Source organism: Peromyscus californicus, unplaced genomic scaffold (assembly GCF_007827085.1).
Source record: "Peromyscus californicus insignis strain IS unplaced genomic scaffold, ASM782708v3 Scaffold_7__1_contigs__length_154581171, whole genome shotgun sequence".
Classification (NCBI taxonomy): Eukaryota; Metazoa; Chordata; class Mammalia; order Rodentia; family Cricetidae; genus Peromyscus; species Peromyscus californicus.
Window position 1 is genome coordinate 143,549,714 of NW_026294595.1, and position 19,973 is coordinate 143,569,686.

The window sequence follows — 19,973 nt, forward strand, 5'->3', positions numbered from 1 at the left end:
TCTCCCAAGAACACCATGAAACAAGCAATATAGCTCTCCCAGTTTTACACATGGGGAAAATGAGGGTCAGAGAGGGTGAGTAATCTGCCCAAAGTTGCACAGCTTTTAAGCTGCAGAGCCAAGACAGTCTGAGGCAACCTGGCCCTTCCACCCACCCCCACAACCACTACTGAGCTCCACTTCCAGTGAAAGAGACTATTTCTGGAAGGGTGACACCTTAACTCTGACGCAGAGAAATGAGGGGCCCCCAGGACAGAGCCTGCTGTGGGGCCAGTGTTGGCCTGGCAACCTAAGATCCCAATTCTTTTCTTCTAGAAAGTTCTCAGCCCTTCTGTTTGCCCCAAAGGGAGAGCTAAAATCACACTCTAGCCACTGTCTCCACCAGCCACTCCTCTTCTGCTTCCTGCCTGCTGCTCACACTCAAGAACGGACCCATGGTCAAGGCCAGAACCCACTCACTGCCAGGGTGCTGGCCAACAGGGAGCTTTGGGGAGAAAAAAGAAGAAAGAAAACCAGGGCACATTGTAGTCCCAGAATTTGGAAGTTGAGGCAGGACAGTTTCTCAGAGTTTGAGACCAGCCTGGGTTACATAGTGAACTCCAGGTCAACCTGTAACCCTGCCCCAAAAGAAAACCACACACACACACACACACACACACACACACACACACACAGAGAGAGAGAGAGAGAGAGAGAGAGACACACACACACACCACACACACACAGAGACAGCACACATATACACACCACCCACACACAGCATACCTACACACCACACACACAAAGCACACTTACACACCACACACACACACACACACAAAGCACACTTACACACCACACACAAACACACACACACACACACACACACACACACACACACACACACGCACACACGCACAGAGACAGACAGAGGGAGGAACACTGTGGAAACAGCCTTTCAAGTGTCTAAGTCCAGGCAGGCAGAATTTTTAGGAAGTGGAATCGAATGACAAAAATAGACCTCACTAGGGAACCATAGGAAGTGCCTGTGGGGGGAGGGGACACCGCCCCACAGCAGGATGCACTGCAGATCTGAGGGTCCCTGTCCAGGCTATTCCAACCCACCCACCCCTTCATGAGCTCACATCTGAGGTCTGGCTCTGAGGCATCACAGTCTGTCGCCATGGTAACACCCACATGCCATAGCCAGGCAACACAGATTGGCAGCAAGGAGAGGGGATCGAGGCCTGTGACTCCCCTAACCTCTTGTGGCTGCAGGAACCACACTGCAGGGCAGGAAGGCAGCGGATTTCCCATCTGGGAAGAAGCGTTGTCCAGAGTCACCAATGACCTGTAAGTAATGAAGGCGACCCTCGACTTCCCCCAAATCCCCAGTCCCCTCCCTCACTGCACACAGAGGGCAGCTGTGACAGGACTCCCCATAAATGAGTCATGTGTGTGAAGGAGAAGATCCAGGTTGTCACACCCTTTATTCAGAGGTGACACATACAGACAGGCCCTGAAAGTTGAGAAATTCCACCCAGATCAGTGGGTCCAAGAACACCAGAGAAGGCGAGGGACGTTTACCCTCTCGTCTCGCCAGCATGGAGGTGCTGGCAGAGGCCTCCTGGCACCCTCTCATCTTTTCTGACCTTGCCCCAGAGAAGACAGCTGTCTGCCTTCACCAGACAGACAGAGGCAGCTTCGGTAGTACCTCCGGCAGTCTGCCACCAAGCCAGGCGCCAACGACGCTGACACAGGAGGGGATGGTCCCAGAGCAAGGAGTCCAGCAGAGCAGCAGTTGGCAGGAGGCTTGCAAAAACATGGTGTCCTGGGCTGCTTGGGAAGACGCCGGGCATGTGTGCCCCACAAGTCTCAAGGCCTCCCTTGAGCAGAGGGCCAGGGGCGCTTTGGCAGTTGAGATATTTGGGGTGGGGGTCTCCTGCCTTCAGGAATCCAAGTCACCTTCCTGCTTGCTGTCTTTCTGATAACTGATGTCCACTATGCCACCAGCCTGCGTGTGTTCCCTTTCAGCAGCTTATAACAAGCTAGAGGCCAGCATTACCGACACCTCACTGCGAGGGATGGGGAAACTTGAGGCTTAGATGCAGGGAATCCCCCAAGGTCACACATACAAAAAATAGACATCGTTGACGCAGTGCCACACGGTAATACTGAATAGCTACCTCATGCTTTTTACACACACATACGCACGCACGCGTACACCTACCCAAGACTTATTGCCCCAGGGGCTTCCTTCCCCCAAGCCCAGCCAATAAGCAAACTACCTGAACTCTCTAGCCCTAAACTGGCTTGAGTGGCCTCGAATGTCACAGAAACAGAGTCACACAGTCAAGGATGTCCCTGCCTCACTTCTGCTCAGTCTAGGATTCTCCTGTATGGCTCAATAGGTTTCTTTCTCAGAAGTGGGGGGCCGGGGGGCGGGGGGTACTGCTTCATGTGAATACCACTTCATTTCTTCATCAACCACCCCCTCTCCACGGGTCCTGGAGAGCAAGCCTGTGATCTGGAGAGCTGATGAGAGAGCTTCCTCAGCAAAAGCAGAAGGGAAGATCTGGTCAGAAGAATTCACCAAAAATAGCCTTCAGATAATCCTCCCACAGACAAAGCCCGTCCACTCCGTGGCAGCCTGGCAGGAAGGGATGAGGCTAGAGAGCCATTGACTTCCTTGCAGCCTCTGTCCACGCTAGCCTCCTCCAGGAGCTGAGACCCCCCTCACTCATTCCCAGTCCCTCAAAAGCCTGACCCCTGCAAGCAAAGCTTCCTCTTGGTGACCATGTGGCCATGGAACCCTCAACCAGGGACTCAGACCAAACACACCAATACCGTACTGACAGGACGTGTCTTACTTATTACCCCCACCCCACCCCGCACACATAACATGGATGCCATGTTTCCAGAGGTGGGCATGCTTAATCAGCTCACATCCCCCCTCCCAAACACACGCACACACACACACAGCACCTGGTCATTAAGACATTCCTCCCAATCCACCCAGCAGAGGTGACATCAGCCCTGTGGGTTTCAGACCTGCAGCCCACCTTCTGAGGATTAGGCAGGCAAATACCCCCTTCCCTCAGCCTTTCAGATGACTGCTCAAGCATTTCTGGCTTAAGGGGCTCCCCTCACGGAGCAGCCCCCATCTGCAGGCAGACCCAGCAGGTCTGTTTGGATAAGGCCCTGACAAATCCCATGCTTTGCAGGCCACTTTCCTGCCTTCCGAAAGCTCGCTCAGGCATAGCTCAATTAAAATTCACGGGGAAGGGCTGGCTGGGAGAAACGCACTTTATTAACTCAAACAGGCCCTTTTCCAAATCCTTAGATTAGAAGGCAGCCTGGGCCCCAGTGCCCTCTCAGGAAAAGGAACTCTCCCCACTCTGCCTCCAGCTCAGCCTGCTAGAAGGCAGCAAGAAAACACATTAAAATCCAGGGCACGGGGCTTTGGAAGTAAAGGCCAAGGGGGGTGGAGACGGCTCAGTTGGTAAAGTGTTTGCACTGCAAAACCCAGCACCCACATTAAAAAAAAAAAAAAAGCCAGGCATGGTGGCAGAGCCTAGGGGTCCGCTGAGCAGCCAGCCCAGCTAAACTGGTGTGTTCCAGGTCAGTGAGAGAACCTGCCTCAAAAAAATCAAGTCAGCAGCTCAGGAAAGTCTCCCAAAGTTAACCTCTGACCTTCACATGCAGGCTCACACATACGTGTACATAAAGACAGACACACACATGCAAATGCATGTGTGCACACACAAACTACACGCCGATCTGTAAGGAACAGAGAGACATGCCCCTCCCCCTCCAAAAAAAATTTCACAGGGATGGTACATCTAGTAATATCCAGGGCATACAGGACAGCCCTGCGGTGGGGGGTGACCTTATTTCTTCAACAGATAAACATTAAGAAAATTGACTGATGGGGATTTTCAAAGATAAAGGGAGCAAAGGTCGAGCCGACCACTCACAACACAAGGGTCTTTAGGGCTGAATGTAAACAAATTTACAGCAAACCCCCCTGGGAAACAGTGAGGCTTGAACGCTGGACAGCTGATGTTAACTATTTTAGGTTTAGCGTGGATTCTGATCGTTGGCTGTCTGTATTCTTGCCTTCTCTGTCTATAGATCCAGCCAGCTGTGCATCAGAAATGTTGGGGGACAGGGACAACACCTAGCGGGTGGGGATGTGGCTCAGTTAGCCACAGGGTGGCCCTAGCATGCAGAAGCCCTGGGTTCTATCAGCAACTTTTCCTAAACTGTGTGTGGTGGATGATCTTGGCTGTAAATCTGACACTCCCAGGACGAGGAACGTCTACTGAAAATCTGCCTCCGTCAGGTTGGTCTGTGGGCATGTCGCTGGGGCACTTTCCTGATTGCTAATTGCTGTGGGAGGGCCTAGTCCACTGTGGGAGGTGCCCCCCTCTAGACAGGTGGACCTGGGCTGTGTATGAAAGGCAGCCAGCCGAGCAGGCCAGAGGAAGGGAGCCTTGTCCCTCCAAGGCCTCTGCTTTAGCTCCTGTCCCAGCCTCCCGACTTCCCTCAGTGATGGACAGCAACTGGGACATGAAAGTCAAACAAATAAACCCTTTCCTCCCCGTGCTGGTTTTGGGTCGGCATTTTATCACAGCAACAAAAAGGAAAACTAGAAAACTGGTTTGCCAATACTCGGGAGAGGGAGACAAGGGGATCAGAAGTTCAAAGTCATCCTCAATAACTTTGAGGCCAGCCTGGGCTACATAAGGCCCTGTTTCAAAAACATACAAACAAACAAACAAAAAACACAATACAAAAAGCTGTGCTGAACCCTGGAAGCATCATTTTACTTTTTTTTTGGGGGGGGGGGTTTCGAGACAGGGTTTCTCTGTGTAGCTTTGCGCCTTTCCTGGAACTCACTTGGCAGTCCAGGCTGGCCTCGAACTCACAGAGATCCACCTGCCTCTCATTTTACTTTTTAAAAAGAATTTCCTTTAAAATATTTTTTTTTTTACATTTTACCTTTGTATGTTATGTGCGCGCGCGCGTGTGTGTGTGTGTGTGTGTGTGTGTGTGTGTGTGTGCACGCACACACACACAGAGGACAGCCTGCAGGAGCCAGTTTTCTCTTTCTACCATGTGGTTTCCTGGGATCAATTCAGGTTGTCCCGCTTGGTAACAAGCACCTTTATCAACTGAGCCGTCTTGCTGGCACCATTTTTAATTTATTATTAGTGCGTGTGCTCAGATATGCGCGTGGGGGTCAAAGGACAACGTGTGGGAGTCATTTCTTTCCTTTCACCACGTGGGTCCTGGGGATGGAGCTCATGTTGTTAGCAAGGGGCCCCCTTTCCCCACTGCACCAATGCTGCCTCTGGAGACATGACTTCTGAATCACTACTCAAGCCAGGGGTGTGTGCACTGTGCACTCTACACGAGGGTTTGATATTGGGGGCCCCAGGGTCCAATGCCCTGAGCTTCCCCAAGAGCAGCTGCTTGATTTTTCTCAGGGGCCCATATCTTTGACTGACACCTTCTAATCTACTAACTATAAAATACTAGGTGAATTATACATAAAGTCCCTGGGGGGAGATGCCACGGGATGGGAGATGTAGATGAAGTGGCTTTGTATTAACAGCATGCCAGCCCAGTGTACCATCGCCCTACTGTTGCATATTTGGGGGAAAGTTTAGTAACTGAAGGTCAGAGGGAAAGTGAAAGGCAGTCCCCTCTGCTCCAGAGGGAGCAGCAGGCAGCCTGCCTCGTCCCCGGAACAGCCCCGGCTCCACCCTACCTGATGCCTGGACTCAGTTTGGAAACTGCCAACAAAACCTCTAGGTCCAAGGGAGCAGCAGCCTGGGAAGTGAGTTGGCCACAGTTCTCTGGGAGCCTGGGGCTATTTCCTGTGCTGGGGAGGGAGGAGGTCCTCTCTGGGGAAAAGCCACAGGATACCCATCATGGAGCTGCATTTTCAAGGCTGTTCCTTTCTGGGCCTGGCTCAGCACACACCTGGGAGCACCCCACATCACCCTCAAAGTGGCCTCCAGAACTTGCCAGCCACAGAATGTGAACAACCGAGGAAGCGTTTGCAGGCAGCAGGGTTCCTGGGCTGAGCAGAACGGACAGGAGACTTGAGTCAGAACCAGACTTCTGGGTTAGCTAGCTGACTTGCTCAGGCACCGGGTGGAGCCCAGCAGCCAACAGACACCACACCCCTCAAGGCCCATCTGCTCTTCTGGTTCAGGATACGTCAAGGCCGAAGGAAAAGGCTCTCAGTTCCCCCGGGAGCCAGGATGCTTAGGACACCCTGATTTGTCAGGGCCCATCCACAGTCACAAAGCCCGTGCTGCTGGGGCAGGAATCCCCACACCTCGCTGAACCTTCACTTCTGCCCCAGTGGGGCCCATTGTCCTCATCAACCCATGGCACAGATAAGAAACACGAGCCAGGAACCAAAGTCACATGACCTCCAGCAGCCCTCGAAGGAGCCTTAGCAACTTTGTATCCATCTGATGGCCGCAGGCCTGGCAGTTCCGCTCAGCCCAGTCTCCAGATAGCCAACAAGTCAAACCAGAGCGTTCTAGTTTTACGTGTGATGCTCTGACTTGCACAGTCTGCGGGGGAGAAGGGCTGAGGTGCCCCCAGGAAGCATGCATGACAGAGAAAGAAGCAAAAACAGAGGCTGGGGGATGTGGCTCATCTCTGAAGAGTGCTGGCCTAGCTTGTACAAATCTCGGGGTTCCGTCCCTAGCACCTCACAAACTGGGTGTAGTGGTACATGCCTGTAATCCCAGCACTTGGGAAGTGGGGTCAGAAGCATCGGGAGTTCAAAGTCATCCTTGGCTACAGAGAAAGTTTAAGGCCAACCTGGGCTACATGAGATGAGAGAGGAAGAGAGGAAGAAGGAGAGAAGAGAGAGAAGAGATGAAGGGGGGGGGGGGCAAACTCTCCCTTATGTCCCCAATTCTATTTTGCTGGTGTAAGGCCCAAGAGAGAAGCGCCAACCCTCCCACTTCTAAGGATCATCACATACAGGGGCTACCACGAGGGCAGCCTGTTGGACACAGTCGGAGGCTGTAGCTCTGGGGTGCTCTGGAGACCCTCTGGCTGTGTGCTGTAGGCTGAACAAAGACTCGGACCCCAGGTGCCCCGACTCCAGAGAGGTCTTGCATTGCCGATATGTGAGCTACATTTCTTGCACTCAGCTCACCACCTTCTGGGGCTAGCGAGCCCCGGAGACAATCTGAGTGCTGCTGTTTTCGGGGTTTATGTGGCTCTGCTCCAGATCAGAACTTAATGATAAGGGACAGTGAGCCTTTCCAGCGAGGATGACGGGAACCATTCTAGCCCCACTGCCTCCCTGATCAGGCCTCTGCACCCTTTTCCTGGGGCACCTGGAGACCTAATTTGTCTAAAGTGGGTTCATTAAGGCTTGTCTTTAACGTGACACAAAGGGCAGCATCTCTGGATGTCATGTGTGTCCAGCAAGCCAGCTTACTTAGTATACAGGCCTATTTTTAGTCAGACCAACAAAAGCCAGTTACTATATCACAGCACCTCATTTGTCCCCATTTGTTTACCAGGCTGTGTCCCATACTGGCTCCACGGTATCCAGGCAAAAGCAGGGACCAGGTCTCATTCATCTGCACACCCACTGGGCCTGGCACAAAACCAACAGGCCATGTGTTTGCTGGAAGGATGAGGTTTTCATTGTCCCTTTCAAATGGGTTGAGAGCAGGTGTTCTCAAGCTGAAGTGCAGGTGACACGAGGGATCAGTCCAGGACTCCCTCGAGAAATGTTGTAAAAAGCACACGGCAGTGGGAGCTGGGAGAGGCAGTCCCCTGGGGGACACCGGTGAAGGGTGTGTGTGTGTGTATGCTGTGCTCAGGACATATGTGTGTTCACTGAGCCACTTCATGCGTGCGTGCGTGTGTGTGTGTGTGTGTGTGTGTGTGTGTGTGTGTGTGTGTGTGTGTGTGAGCGGTATCTGTGGTTTTCATCAGCTTTTCAAAGAGTGTGAGCCCAGCAGTGTAAGGAAAGCGGAAACAGACTGAAAAACAACAAGCAATGATCAGGAGCCCGTGTTTGACCTCAGCAAGGTCAGGGCTGCTCCCGTACACTTGAGCCAAAAGGGAGTCAGAGAGGGAATGCATCAGACCTACTGAGGCAAACTGGTATTGAGCACTGCCAGCATATCTGTCCCCAACATAGCACCCAGGTGATAGGATACTTTCTGGAGGTGACCACGGACTCCCGGGGAATTCCAAGTTGGAAGGAAGAAGAACCCACTGAACCACAAACCTTCCCAGGGGCACTCTAACGGAAGGGGCCACCAACAGCAGCACATCTCCTCTCCAGGGTGTGATCAGCAGCTGCCAGGACCCTATAACCCTCATCCAGTTCTCTACATGAGATAAACTTGGACAACTCATCCTCTAGGAGAGAAATAAAAGTGCTCTTGACACACCTCCAGGAAAATAAATGTGGAAATCCAGTGGGATGACATGGATCATTTCTTAGATACACTTAGATACCAAAGCTGATTCCTATAGAAACAGAGGGCATAAATAGGGCTGGTGAGACAGCTCTGGAGGTAAAGGGACTTGCCACCAAACCCAGTCACCTGAGTTCCGTCCCTGAAACCCATGTGATGGAAGGAGAGAACTGATTCCCACAAGTTCCTCAGCATCAGAGAGAAACCTAAGGCCAACTACACGCATGAGACTCTTACAGAGAAGCATCACTTAGGAATATTGCTGGAAAGGACCTTACTATACAGTCAAACTGATATCACCACCACAAGAAAATATACATAGTGGCCAAGTAGAGTTTATACTGGGAATGATGACCTTACTTATAGTATATACTTAAATACTTACACTTAGCTGACCTCTTACTACATAAACCAATATACAACAGGTCTAAGAATAAGATTATATTTTCTCATAGACACTCACATGTCTTTTATGCACTCAAGTCCCGTTCCTAATAAAACTCCCAGGGAAACAGGAATGGATATCTTCTGAACATAACAAATGCATACATCTAAATCCTACACCAGCATTTGAGGTCCTCCTACCAAGGTCAAAAGCAAGGCAAAAGGGACTGGGGAGATGGTTCATCAGTTAAGAGTGTCTGCTCTTATAGAGGACCAGAGTTCAGTTCTCAGCATCTATATTGGGTGGCTCACAACCAACTGTAACTCTAGCTTCAGAGGATCCAACACCCTCTTCTGGCCTCTGCAGACAACTGCATGTACACAATGCACATACTTGCACACAGTTACACACACACAGTTAAAAATAAAATATTTTTTTAAAAAAGATAAAGATGGCTGGGTGATGGTGGTGCACACCTTTAATCCCAGCACTCAGGAGGAGAGGCAGGTGGATCTCTGTGAGTTCAAGGCCAGCCTGGTCTACACAGAGAGTTCCAAGACAGCTAAGCACAGCTAAGGCGACACAGAGAAACCCTATCTTGAAAACCAAAAAAAAAAAAAAAAAGAAAGAAAGAAAGAAAGAAAGAAAGAAAGAAAGAAAGAAAGAAAGAAAGAAAGAAAGACAAAGATGCCTACAATCTTTACTTCAATGTAATCCTTCACTTCAGGGACCAGCCAATGAATTCAGAAAAGACAAGACAAGAGAGGCCTGTTCAGGGACACTAGTTCAGCACGGGCAGAGCTGGGTCTTGCATGGGGGCACCCCAGGATCTAACATAATAGGTGCTTAGGAAATTAGCTGGATGAGTGACTGAGGAATGGCTCATGCTGACCATGAGAGGGAGGGTTTAAAAAATGCTAGAGACAAAACCCACTGTGGTTAATTTCAGTGGATTAACTCACTCAGAGGACACTGTGTGACAGAACTATTATTTTAGCCACTTACAAATAAGCAAACAAGGGCCAAAAAGAGGTTAAGTGACTTGGCCTAGCCCACTCTTCCTGTCTTTGGTTCTTTGCTTTCCGTGGGCCAGTCCACATCCCACCGCTGCCAATGATCCAACCTCCCAAAACTTTCTTATGTGCCTTCACAGGTTTTCATGTGGCATCTGTCTCGATGTTGACCCTTTTCCTCCCATGGATTGTGCTAGGCTCGTGGCCAGCTAACTTAAGGCACATCATTAAGACACTATCATCCTAGACCTATATCAAGATAAAGTTCACCACAGCTCTCAGGGAGTCTTACCATGAAGAAACAGAGAGGGGTTGACCCCAGAGATGATCTCACATCTGCCTCTCAAGTCTCATGAAGTCCCTTCTGTGATGCTTGCCCCTCCTACACCCAGAGACCTCACTTTCCAACAGATTCCCAGAGCATCATTCGCTCACCTGAGCAAGGGTCTCACAGAGTGACTTTCCTAAGAATACAATTTGGAAAGGAGGCACCACGAAGGAACTCACAGGTCCTTCCCCTCCGGGGAAGGTCAGGTCAACAGCAGTGAATCAAGCTGGCAGTATGTACCCTTGACATAAAAAGAGAATGGCCCCACACTCCTATGATCTCCCAAACACCTCTAGCCCTAATCTAACCATGAGAAAAACAACAGAAAAACTCAAAACACAGCATAGGCCTGTGATCTCAGCACTGAAGATGTTGTGGTAAGGAAGCTGTCTAATTCCAGGACAGCCTAAGCTACATGATACCCTGTCACAGACATAAATTAAATAGGCTGCATATAACATATCTATAGCACCTATTTCTAACACAGTACTTCAAGGCTATGAAAGCATGTGCGCGCGCACACACACACACACACACACACACACACACACACACACACACACCGAAAAAGCATGAACTTTTCTTAATGACCAAGGATCAGCACCAAATAGATATACCCTGCTAACGCCCCAGGCCCAGAACAAGAGGGAAGGGTGCTGGGTATATGGGAATTCTGGGTTACTGTCATAGTGCCTCTATAAATGGGGAACTGGAACCCCAAAATAAAGTTTATTATTAAAAAAACAACATCACAGGTTACTAGGCTTCCACATGGTCATTAAGCTGCCCATCTGATGGCCGCCGAGCCCCACTTGCCAAGAAAAACTATAAAAAGCACCTCCCACCAGATTTGGCTTGGAAACTATTTCCCCGGAAATCCTCACCCTCCACCCTCACCTCAGAGAGAGAGAGAGAGAGAGAGAGAGAGAGAGAGAGAGAGAGAGAGAGAGAGAGAGAGAGACTGTAAACCTGAGAACACACCGCCAGACATGACTTTAATCTTAATGAATGCAGAGACCACTGATATGTGTGGCTGGCTTACAGAGTCCTAACTGTGTCTTTTCAATGGAAGGCTGTCCCCAGAATGGAACTCTGAAACACAAACACCCGCTCCCCCACCACTGTCACCACCTCTAGCCAAAACACAAAACTGTCACCAAGCAAGTCTCTTCCCAAAGGTCGTCCATGAGGAACCTGCTGGGGGAAAGGGTTAATGTCACCAGGACTCAGCAACCGACATCTTTCCCCAGCCAGCATCACAGCCCTTCCTACGCACCAGGCTCCACCAGATGCCAGCAAGCCTGGAGCCATTGGGGCATCTGGAGGCTGCCAGCAGCCTTGCCCCTGATCCTGCCACAAGCATGGGCTGAGCTGTTAAAATCAGGAAGCCCGGTTAGGTTCTTGTTTGCTCCCAGACAACAAGCTTTCTAACCAGAAAATGTGAGGCTTGGCGTAGAGCCTCCTCCTGCCTGACAGCGTGTTACTGAATACTGAAGTGACGGGGGCGTCTGCCCAGCCCCCAGCAGCTGAGAGCAAATGAAGGCACAGACTGAACTCAGGCAGAAATAACCCGTGTCCTCCTCACCCAGGTGCCCATCTGCTATAGCATGGGTGAGGGGCTGGTGGAAGATCACTTAGCAAGCTTCGCTGGTCCACCTGCGGTGACTGTAAACTCAGAGAGGAAATGGGCCAGCCTCCTGACACCCAAGGCAAACCACCCTCTAGCATTAGACACACAGCCTCTTCCTTAGTTTCAACACAAAGTCCCCAACAACCGGCTTCCAGGATGCCGCAGGGCCACTGTCTCAGGGGTAAGATTGTCAGACTCTGTAGCAGCCTCCCTGGCATCCCTGGGCACACACCCCTCCACCGACTCCACTCTCAGAAGGATAAGACATCACTTCCACTACCTCTGGGATGTCCTGGGGACCTGACCATCCTTTGTTGATGCTAACAGCGACCCTCAGGAGGAACTGGAAACCGCCCCCCTCAGGATGGTGCAGCCACTGTCTTCAGCTAACCTCCCTGTCACCAGGGCAGGGGCAATCCCTGCTGCAAACTCCTGAGGAAGCCCTGCACCGGGTCCCCAGGCCCATGTCCCCGCCAGGGCTCGAGGGCCAGGCGGCGGGGAGCCTCCACCGACCTTCGATGGGGTTCAGATAGTCATAATCGAAGAGGATGGAAAAGTCCAGCTCGTCCTGGGGACTGCCCCCGGGCTCGTGGCCTGGGCCGTCCCCACCGTCGGGGTCGGGCTGCTGCTCGGGGACGTCCATGGCTCGGGGCAGCCGGGCTACGGGGCCTGGTAGGGTCGCGGTGAGGGGAGGAGGCTCGCGCGAACCGGGGTCACCGTGTCTGGGGCGCACGCCGGGCCGGGGATGGCTCGCAAGCGCAGTGGGTCCTGGACGCGTTCGTCCGGGGAGCGGGTGGCGGCGCCAGCTTCCTGCTCAAGGCACCTGTTGCAGCCTGGAGGGGGCGGGGGCGGGACGGCGGTGGCTGGCGGGGCGGGGCGCCACCCGGACGGGGAGGGGCACAGCCCGGTCTGGCCTGAGTGACAGGCCCAGGCAACTTCTGCTTCACCTGCCACTGTCTAGCCCACAGTCCCGCCAGAAGCTGCAGCTTGCGAGCTCTACCTTAGGGACCATTCGCTAAGTCTTTCCTGGTTCCTCTCCTTCGCTGGGGAGGGGTGCCCTGTCTTCTCTGGCATGGTGCTGTTCCAAGTGTCCGACTTGCAAGCCCCAACCTCAATGGACCAGGCCTGGGCCACCTACCACACGCCACCCAGCATATAGCAGCCACTGTAGCCCTGTGGGACAGATAAGGGATAAAGACACACTTTGACCACCAGGAGAGAGGGTGGGAAGGCTTTGGCGCCAGGGGGAAGTGACACTCGAAGAGTTTGATTGATGACGATCTGGGGACCCTGTCCTGGCAGTGAGAACAGGAAGTGGTCTGGTGTGTGGGAGGCAGGGCTGACAGGTAACTCGTACATCCTGCTGATGTAAAATGTAGATTACCAGGCTCCTCCCCCTGGCTTTTGGTTCCATAAGTCTGGATTCAAGCCCGGGAATATGAACTTTTGATCAAGCCCCCAAGGTGAAAGTGTGGTGGCTGCTGAACACATCAGAACCCAGGGCCACCCTCCAATGAGCCTTCCAGCTTCTAACTTCTCAAGCTGAGAAACGGGCAGTGGTCCCCGATGCCCCTGGTTACAATGACCAGAACAGCTTTTTAAAGGTCAGGCCTTCACATGGGGCCACATGTGAGGAGGTGATTAAGACTTCAGGAAAAAAAAAAGGCCGGGCGGTGGTGGCGCACGCCTTTAATCCCAGCACTCGGGAGGCAGAGGCATGCGGATCTCTATGAGTTCGAGGCCAGCCTGGTCTCCAAAGCGAGTTCCAGGAAAGGCGCAAAGCTACACAGAGAAACCCTGTCTCGAAAAAAAAACAAAAAACAAAAACAAAAACAAAAAAAAAGACTTCAGGAAAAAAATCAAAAGATCAGAAGTCTGGGTGGGAGGAGCCTCAGGTCCTGGCCACAACCCAGGCTTGATGATAATGACAGTGTGGACCAGGAGGAAGGGGGACAGAGGCAGGCACTCTCCAGGAGGAGCCATTACTCCACCATGGAGGTCTGCTTTCAAGCTGTCCATCATTGAACTGGGCATAGTCATGCATGCCAATAATCCCAACCCCTGAGAGGCAGAGGTAGTAAGATTGCTTCAAGTTTGGGGTCAGCCTGGGCTAGAGAGAGAGAAACTCTCGCAGCCAAAAACAAAGGAACAGCTCTCACCACCCTTCTCACAAACATTTGCTGAGATGCAGCATCTGCAAGGCCATCCCTCTGCCCTCGTCACAGGACACGGAAGTGAAGGGGCACAACTGTGTAGAGTTTCCTAACACCCAGGCACACACTGGAATCTCATGGAGACCAGTTAACACATTCAGCTTCCCGAGCCTCATGGGGCACCAATTTAACCAGAACACTAAAAGTTGGCCATGGGGCTCCTGGCATCTGTGTTTTTAAAAAAGTTCTCCATATGCTTCCAAATGAGAGGCCAATGTGACAGCAACTGGTTCAGACTCCAGCCAAGACCTTGATATCCACATCTCTAGGAGGAAATGGATCTTCACAGGTCCTTACAACAGGGGTCCAGGTCAGACTCCGATATTTGGCCAAGGAGAAACAAAAGACCCACTGTCATACAGATGAAGACAAGCTCTTGAATCCTCATCCACCCTGCCCATTCTTTCCCATTCTTTCCTATCCCTCTACCCCAGTGGTTTTCAACTTTCCTAAGGCTGACACCCTTTAATACAGCTCCTCATGACCCCCAACCATAAAGTTATTTTTGTTGCTACTTCATAACTGTAATTTTGCTACTGTTATGAATTGCAATGTAAGTATCTGTGTTTTCTGATGATCCTAGGAGACCCCTGTGAAAGGGTCATTTGATGCAAAGGGGGTTGTGACCCACAGGTTGAGAACTGCTGATCTGCCCCACCCATGATGACTAAATGCTTCTGATCAAGTGGTCATCCTTTGTCTGTGCCTGCCCAGAATCCTTTCTCCTCTGTTCTGGTAACAGCTCCCAGGGGTGCTCATCTGGGAAGCTACTTTCTCTTCAGTGTTAGGACCTGAACCCAAAGTCTCATGAATATTAGGCAATTATTCCACCATTGAACTGTACTCCAGCCCCTGGGAAGCTGCTCTTAAGAGGAACTTGGTAGAAATATCAACACAGTTGTCCCTTCGTGCCTGATGAAGAAGAGAATGGATTACCCAGACCTGGCCAATCAGAGAATTTTATCTCCAAAGACCTATGAGATCCACTAAGGTGGGGGCCATGACAACCTCATTCACAGCTTTATGTACAGTGGTGTATTCATGAATGGAGCTTGGGTGGATACATGAGTATTTGAATAGAGAGATGTTTGCACAGATGGGTGGATGGTTTTAGGTGGATAAATGTGTGGATGTGTGGATGGATGGATGGAAAGATGGGTGGATGATGGATGATGGATGGATGGATGATGGATGGATGGATGATAGATGGATGGATAGATAGATGGATGGATAGGATGTATGTTTAGATGGATGGGTGGATTGATATATGGATGGGTAAATGGATACACAGGTGGGTGGAGATGGGAAGAAGGGATAGATGGCATGACTCTCTTTGTATGGATAGGTTTCTCTTTAACCATCCTCCTCTCTGAGGCTAAACCTGGCTACCCAACTGCTAGGACAAGAACCTACTTCCCTCCAATCTGGTCTTGCTGCCCCCAAGAACAAGCTAAGCCAATGAAGGGAAGATGGCCTCTCCACTGATGGAGTGCTCCACAGAAGCCAGCCTTGGGAAGAGCCGTTCCCCACTTTCCACTCAGAATGTTGACTTGGTTGTCCTTCAGAAAAGTAGGCATCTTCTCAGACCAACCTAGATATGACCTCTGCACTAAGGCAGCTTATTACAGGGAGGGTTCAGACCAGGCCCTGACCCAGAGCAATGCTCTCATGGGAGCTGTGGAGCAAGGGGCATTCTTTTCTCAAGGCTAGCTTGAGGGTTGGGGCCTTGGGCTGGGGAAATGCGTATTCTTTTATTCCAGAGCAAGAATGGGGCAGAAAACATGACCTCTATGCATGGGAGGCCCTGGATGGGGTGGGACAGAGGCCTTGACAGCACAACTCCATGGCCCTTCTCTTGCTCTGCTGTTGACACTCCTGTAAAGGCATTTTCATGTCCCCAGCCTCCCCAACAAAAGCAGAGTGGCAAACCAGTGGAGCCACTGGGGTTGAAACATGCAGCAGACATTGGTACTGACTGACCCAGAATCCAGCTCAGTTTGGCCAATATTGACCCCAATTACAGACACAGATAATACCATAGAAGGAAAAAAGGTGTGCCCGTGATCACATTAGGGAACTCTTGATGTCGATAGGAAACGCAGGGAAGCCTTTGGCTCCCTCAAACTGGGACCATTAGGTTGAATAGAAGTTAGTCAAGGAATAATATGTGTGAGAGCCCTGAGGCAGGAAAATATGAAGCACTGGAGGACCTGAGAGAAGACTGAGGGTCAGGTGACAGCCATAAAGCAATCCATCATGTGCAGCTCCGCCTCTGGGTCTCTCTGGGATATGCAGGCTCAGATTGCTCGTTTGGGTATCCAAAAGAGATCTCCAAAGCCAATGCCTGATGCTGTGTTGTTTTTCCTAACCCCCAGCCCACATATTGCCCTCCCATTTATCCACCAGAAATCAGAGCGGCTCTGCTTCCTCTCCTCATCCCACACCCAAACTCAGAAACTGAGGGGAGACCTTTTTCAAACGTATCCCCAAACCTGACCATCTCTCGCCAGCCCCACCATTCCTCTTCCTGCTCATCATCAAGGTCCCATCACCTCCCTCCTGCTAGACCACAGCAGCTTCCTCTTCGGATCCGCTGTTTCTACTTGTGCCTGAACACTGAGCAACAAGAGGGTTCTTTAAAAATCTACGTCCGGGGCCTGGAGAGCTGGCTCCATGGCAGAATCACTGTCGCGATCGCAGACTACCTGAGTTTGGTTCTTGGCATCTACATGGCGGCTCACAAGCACCAATGATGTCAGTTCCATGGGGATCAAATGCCCTCTCCGGGCATTGCATGAACATGGTGCAGATACATACATTCATGCAAAATATTCATACACGTAAAAATCTTGAACATACACATACCTGGGATTAGGGAGATGGCTCAGCAGTTAAGAATACATACTGCTCTTGCAGAGGACCTGAATTTAGTTCCCAGCACCCCCACATCAGGCAGCTCACAATTGTCTAACTCCAACTCCAAGGGATCTGATGCCCTCTTCTGGCAGGCACTCACAAACATAGTCATAGAGACACAGACACATACATGTAATTAAACTCTTTTAAATATATACATCCATCCATACATACAGCCACCCTCCAGTAGCTTCCTGTCAAGTTTAGAATGAAACAGAAAGGCCAAGTTCTACATCGGCTCCCTCAGCTGTTTTGAGTATCATGCCCAACCACCCTCTCTCTCTCTCCTTCTGCCTGTGGATCAGTCACTTGCTCTAGAAAATGCCCAGCATGACCCCACCACAGGGCTTCTGCACCTGCTGTTCCCTCTGACACTATCATTCTTTGGCCATGTCTTAGCTCGGACATCACCTCCCCAGAGAGACTCTCTTTGCCTGGCCCCAGAAGAAATGACACCCTGGGCATCCTCTGTCCCTTCTCATGCTTCCTGTCAGCCCTGCCCCTGCCCCATTCTTTATGTGCATATTTATTTAATCTATTTGTAACCTATTCTTAAAAATGAATGTGAGTGCTTGGAAGGCAGGGGCAAGGGCTGTCCATTTTCTTCATTTGAATATCTAGGGTAGCCAATTTTAGCAAACAGAAACATAAGATGCCCAGATAAGTTTGAACTTTAAACAGCTAATCCTTTTTAAAAACATAGGTCCTTAAATACTGTATGGAGAAATAATTGCGTTCAATTTTTTTCAGTGTTTATATGAAATTCAAGGTTTGTATATAAGCATGTTCACCTGTGTGCTTGTGTGTGGAGGCCAGTGGACAGCCTCAAGCACATCCTCTGACGTGGTCCACCTTCTAATTTTGTTTTGAGATGGGATTTCTCACGGTTCTGGAGCTTCCCAAGTAAGTCTGGGCTGGTGGAACACTGAGTGCCAGGGACCCACCTCCCGACACCTCTCTGGTGCTTGGATTGCAAGCACACAGCACTACGCCCTGAATGTCTGTTCTAATATGGGTTTCAGGGTTGATCTCAAATCTTCATGCTCACAGAGCAAGCGCTCCATGGACTTAGCTATCTCCTGAGCCATTAAAAGTCAGACTTCACTGGCTTCTTGGTTCTTTACCTGTCCTCAGGCCTCCAGTGATAGCTAGGACATGGAAGGATGGTAATGCGATAATGGGCCCAATGCTTCCCCCTGGGGGACAAATCAGGGACAAAATATGAGGAGAGCCACTCCCTGCTTGGCCGGCGAGATGGCACTGGACTGATAGATTGGAGGCTATGACAACCAATGTCACTTTGCACGTGTGCACCCAAGCCCCAAGCATGGGTATATGACCTGTTACTGTTTCTACATAAACATTTCATCTGACACAGTGGCTTCAGAGACACACTGCAAACACATGGTGCTTTTAAAAGAGAGAAGAATCTGTTCTGTGCATAGAGAATGTTCTGTTAAGTTCATCAGAGAGTCCCGAAACAAGGAACAAGAACAACAACAAAAATGCATATTAATAAAGACACTCTACAGATAAGGAGCCAGGGAGACACACATGCTACATTTGGACACACACACACACACACACACACACACACACACACACACACACACACTTCCAAACTGACCTTCCAGAAGGCCAGTGGCTCCCACAGGTACAAACACGAATGTCTCACCAGAGCCAGTTTTGAGGGATAAATAAGAACACAGACCAACTCAAAGACCCTGGATCCCATCTGATCTCTTCCGGGACTACAGGATGCTAGCCTTTTCTGTGCCTCCGTCTCCTTCACTGCCAACCAGAGTAACAGCAGCATCAGCTTCCTGGGGTGTGGCATGCATGGCCACCAGCACCCCACGCTTGGGAAGACCCAGTTGGGAAAACCTTGAACGTGGCTTACTGCCAGCTATTGCATCATTGAATTCTCACTAAATCTGGAGCAGGATGCTCTGAGCCTTTCTTCTGTGCAGTGCCCTGATACTGATTGCAGAATTTAATGAATAGGCCATAAATACTGGCCACAAACCCCACATCCCAATGACAGCCTCTGTGACCACTGACTGCAAAGAGCAGGTGCCGAGCATTGTAAATCCAATCAGAAAAGTAGGATCACTCTCTACTGGATCCCTGAAGCAATCAATCCTCAACTTCATCACACTCTAGGATTCATTACTGCTCTAGATGCTAATAATGTGATATTGATAGAAGTGTTTTGCTACCAGGGTCTGGCTGAGGAGTAGGAGAAGAGGATCAAAATCATCAGGCAGGCTGATGCACACCCATAATCCCAGTACTTCAGAGACCGAGGCAGGGGGATTGCTATAAGTTTGATGCCAGCCTGGGCTACATAGTGAGTTTTATCTAAAGATACATTGCTAGACCACCACCCTCAAAAGAGTGAAATTCAAGAGGTGGCAAACCCCTGGAACTTCGACATTATCCTTTTACAATTACTTCGTGTGTGCACATATGCCATTGTGCACATGTGGAGGTCAGTGTCTTTTGTGGAATCCGATCCTTCCATCTACCATGCGGGTTCCGGGAATTGAACTCCAGTCCTCAGGCTTGGCTGCAAGCACTCTTAACCTGGAGAGCCATTTCATCACCCTTAAACTATATTTTTGTGCCTTGTTTATTGAAAGCAAGTTATATACAAAAAAAAAAAAAACTCCATGGCAAACAAACTCCTGAGAGTTAAAGATGAGTGGCAGGTCCACTGAGACCAAGTGGACTCTGAGGGAAATGGGAATAGAAACAATACCCGGGCTGCCTCTATTTGAAACTGTTCTAATTTTTATAGATCATCTCAAGATTCTGACTTTTATTTTTGTTTCTAAATCACCTCGTTAACTGTGGCTCACTTTGGTGGCTGGGTTTCTGGCCACTCTCTGTGTCTGACCTCTAGAGTGACTTGCTCAAGGCTCAGGCAAAGCCACTCTCAGGAATGACCTCCTGGTCACCGGGGTCATGAGGGTTTTTCCTTTTCGTGAAGCTGTGGCTCTGGCCCAGGCCTCACCCACACTAGACAAGCA

General features: G+C 50.5%; 1 protein-coding gene across 7 annotated transcripts in view; it reads right to left on the reverse strand.

Moving 5' to 3' along the window:
- Nfatc2 (nuclear factor of activated T cells 2) overlaps positions 1-19,973 on the reverse strand; it is a 133,299-nt gene that overhangs the window by 105,678 nt on the left and 7,648 nt on the right. Inside the window, exon 1 of one of the 7 annotated variants that reach the window (XM_052723901.1) lies at positions 12,326-12,625. The exons of 3 other annotated variants lie outside the window; for them this stretch is intronic. In XM_052723901.1, the coding sequence (XP_052579861.1) occupies positions 12,326-12,455 (130 nt within the window). In that variant the 5' untranslated portion in view covers positions 12,456-12,625. Of the gene's footprint in view, positions 1-12,325; positions 12,627-19,973 lie in introns of those variants that run through there. 3 more of the 7 variants (XM_052723903.1, XM_052723899.1, XM_052723904.1) reach the window with 3 other exon arrangements.